At 59.6% G+C, this 2,393-nt stretch overlaps 1 protein-coding gene across 1 annotated transcript in view; it reads left to right on the top strand.

Moving 5' to 3' along the window:
* The first annotated feature begins 475 nt into the window (after positions 1–475).
* Positions 476–2,393, top strand: part of LOC121024519 (transcription factor SPT20 homolog) — a 3,297-nt gene continuing 1,379 nt past the window's right edge. The window contains exon 1 of the mRNA XM_040466744.1: positions 476–2,247. Within this exon, the coding sequence (XP_040322678.1) occupies positions 671–2,247 (1,577 nt within the window). The 5' untranslated portion in view covers positions 476–670. The remainder of the gene's footprint in view (positions 2,248–2,393) is intronic.

The raw sequence follows: 2,393 nt of genomic DNA, 5'->3' as shown, positions 1-2,393 counted from the left end.
TGAGGCGCTGGCCAAGAAGAGAAGCGCACAGCTTGCGCCGCTTCCCCGACAGCCGCATTTCCCCGACAGCCGCATTCCTGCGCGAATTGGCGTGGACTCGAACCGTGCCAGAAAGTAGGTTATTTGTCGGGCCGTTGCTTCTGCTTCGGTGGCGTGCTTTCCGCGTTACGGGGAAAAGAAAGGTCGGCCCTGCGGCGGCAGCGGAAGTGCGGGCTGCGGGGCCTCGTGGCCCGGAGGCGCAGGCGACAATAGGATGAGGCTTGAGGCCTGACGCCTGCGGCCTGCAGGGAGCGCGCATGCGCAGGAGCGGATTGTCGGCTGCTCCGGGAGGGAGGGGGGAGCTGGGGGGCGGGGGGAGAGCGGGGGGGGGAGGGCGGGGGGCTCACATCCACTTCCGGCCCAGCCCGCGGCCGCTCCAGAGCTGCGCGGTGGCGGCTCCGACACGTGTTGTTGGCTTTGGATGCCCAGATCGCAGGTATGTCGTGCGGTGCTTTCCCGGCGCGCGTTTCTTGCCGTCCATTTGGAAGTTAGGCTGGTGGCTGCACTGTGGAGTGACGGCGTCTGCAAGACTCTACCTCTACCTCCACGTGAAAGACGGGACCTTCACCCGGCTCTTCAAGGCGCTTGCACTTGCGCTTGCCCTTCTCTTTAGGGCCCCTGTTGTGCCACGATGCAGCAGGCTTTAGAACGAGCTCTGGACCGTGCGGAGTATGTCATTGCCAGTGCCCAGCAGAGGCCTCCTAAAAGGAAAGGCTCAGCGAGTGGGGGCGCATCTCTGGATGAAAAACTTTATGACCTGTATGTGGAAGAATGCGGGAAAGAGCCTGAGGCTACGGAGGAATTAAGAAGCAACGTGAACTTGTTGGAGAAGCTCCTGAGGAGAGAGTCGTTGCCGTGCTTAGTGGTCAACCTATACCCAGGAAAGGAGGGATATTCGCTGATGCTCGAGGGCGAAAATGGATCCTATTCGGAGACCATTCGACTGCCTTACGAAGAAGGGGAGTTGCTCGAATACTTGGATGCTGAACAATTGCCTCCTGCTCTGGTGGATCTCCTGGAAAAATCTCAGGTTAACTTTTTTCACTCTGGGTGTGTCATAGCCCAGGTACGGGACTACCGGCAGTGCAGTCGGGAACCTCCCGGCTACGCGAGCAGGCACGTTCTCCTGCGGCCAACGATGCAGACGTTAGCCTGCGACGTGCAGTCCATGACCAGCGATGACCAGACCTGGACCCAGGAAGACAGGCTTTTGCTGGAGAGCCAGCTGATCTTAGCCACGGCCGAACCGCTGTGTCTCGATCCTTCTGTATCAGTAGCCTGCACTGCAAACAGGCTGCTCTATAACAAGCAAAAGATGAACACTGGCCCCATGAAAAGGAGCTTCAAGAAGTATTCTGCACCCTCCCTGAACCGGCAGCAGGAGCTGTCTCATCGTCCACCTCCTCCTGAGCTGAGAGTATGGGCCTCTTGCAAGAAAAGCAGAGAAAGGCAAGCAGGTCCGCAGCACGACCTCAAAATTTCTAAAGCGGGGAACTGCATCGATATGTGGAAACAGAGACCCTGTGACTTGGCCGTACCTTCCGGAGTGGACGTGCAGAAATACGCCAGGAGGGAGAAGTCCGCCAGATACGATGGCTCGCCACCGACGGCCTGGCCAGCCCACAAGGTAGAAGGTGATTCCGTATTGGGCTATGAAGCTGGCGGTGAGTCTCAGACAGCGCAGCTGACTTCTGTGCAGCCGCCGAATGACCCACCTTTGTCTGGAAGAAGAAGGCCCTGCAAAGAAGCCAGACGTGAGGGACAGGGGTCTCCTCCGCACTCCTCCACAGATGACCATCCAGACAGTGTCCGGCCTGGCTCAAAGACGGATGCTGGGACGGAAGCCATTCGGTCAGCTGTCTTGGTCCAGCGCAAGGCCAAGTGTCCCGCCACCGCGTCACACGGCTCCAGTGGCCCAGCCAGCCTCAGCCAGCCGCCTCCCGGGAAAGAAACAGCACAGCCTGAGACGGTGTCGGTTTGGTCTTCAGTCCTGGGGAAGGGAGTCAGCCATCCACCTCTACGCTTCAGACTTTCCTGGAGCTCAGGAGGGACTCGGTCGGGCAACAGTTTCACCCCAGTGGAGGCAAGCGGCTTCTTTAAATCTCCAGCTCCTGCTCCTGCTCCTGCTCCTGCTCCTGCTCTTGCTCCCGCTCCTCAGCCCCCGAGTCTTTCCCAGAATTCGTCTGTGGACGTGAATCGAGTGAGCATGTTTCCCGCAGCTGCCCTGTCCAGCAGCAGCTCGCCACAAGGAACCCTGGCCCCTCCGGTCACGGCCAACTCCCAGCAGTTCCCTGTGAGAGTGATTCGAGTTAGCCCACTTCCTGCAGCCACACCGTCCACCGCCGGCTCATCAC

This window comes from Herpailurus yagouaroundi, unplaced genomic scaffold (assembly GCF_014898765.1).
Source record: "Herpailurus yagouaroundi ecotype Mexico unplaced genomic scaffold, PumYag 65580, whole genome shotgun sequence".
Taxonomy (NCBI): domain Eukaryota; kingdom Metazoa; phylum Chordata; class Mammalia; order Carnivora; family Felidae; genus Herpailurus; species Herpailurus yagouaroundi.
The sequence above is the reverse complement of the archived record's forward strand: the minus strand, read 5'-3'. Positions and strand labels throughout refer to the sequence as shown.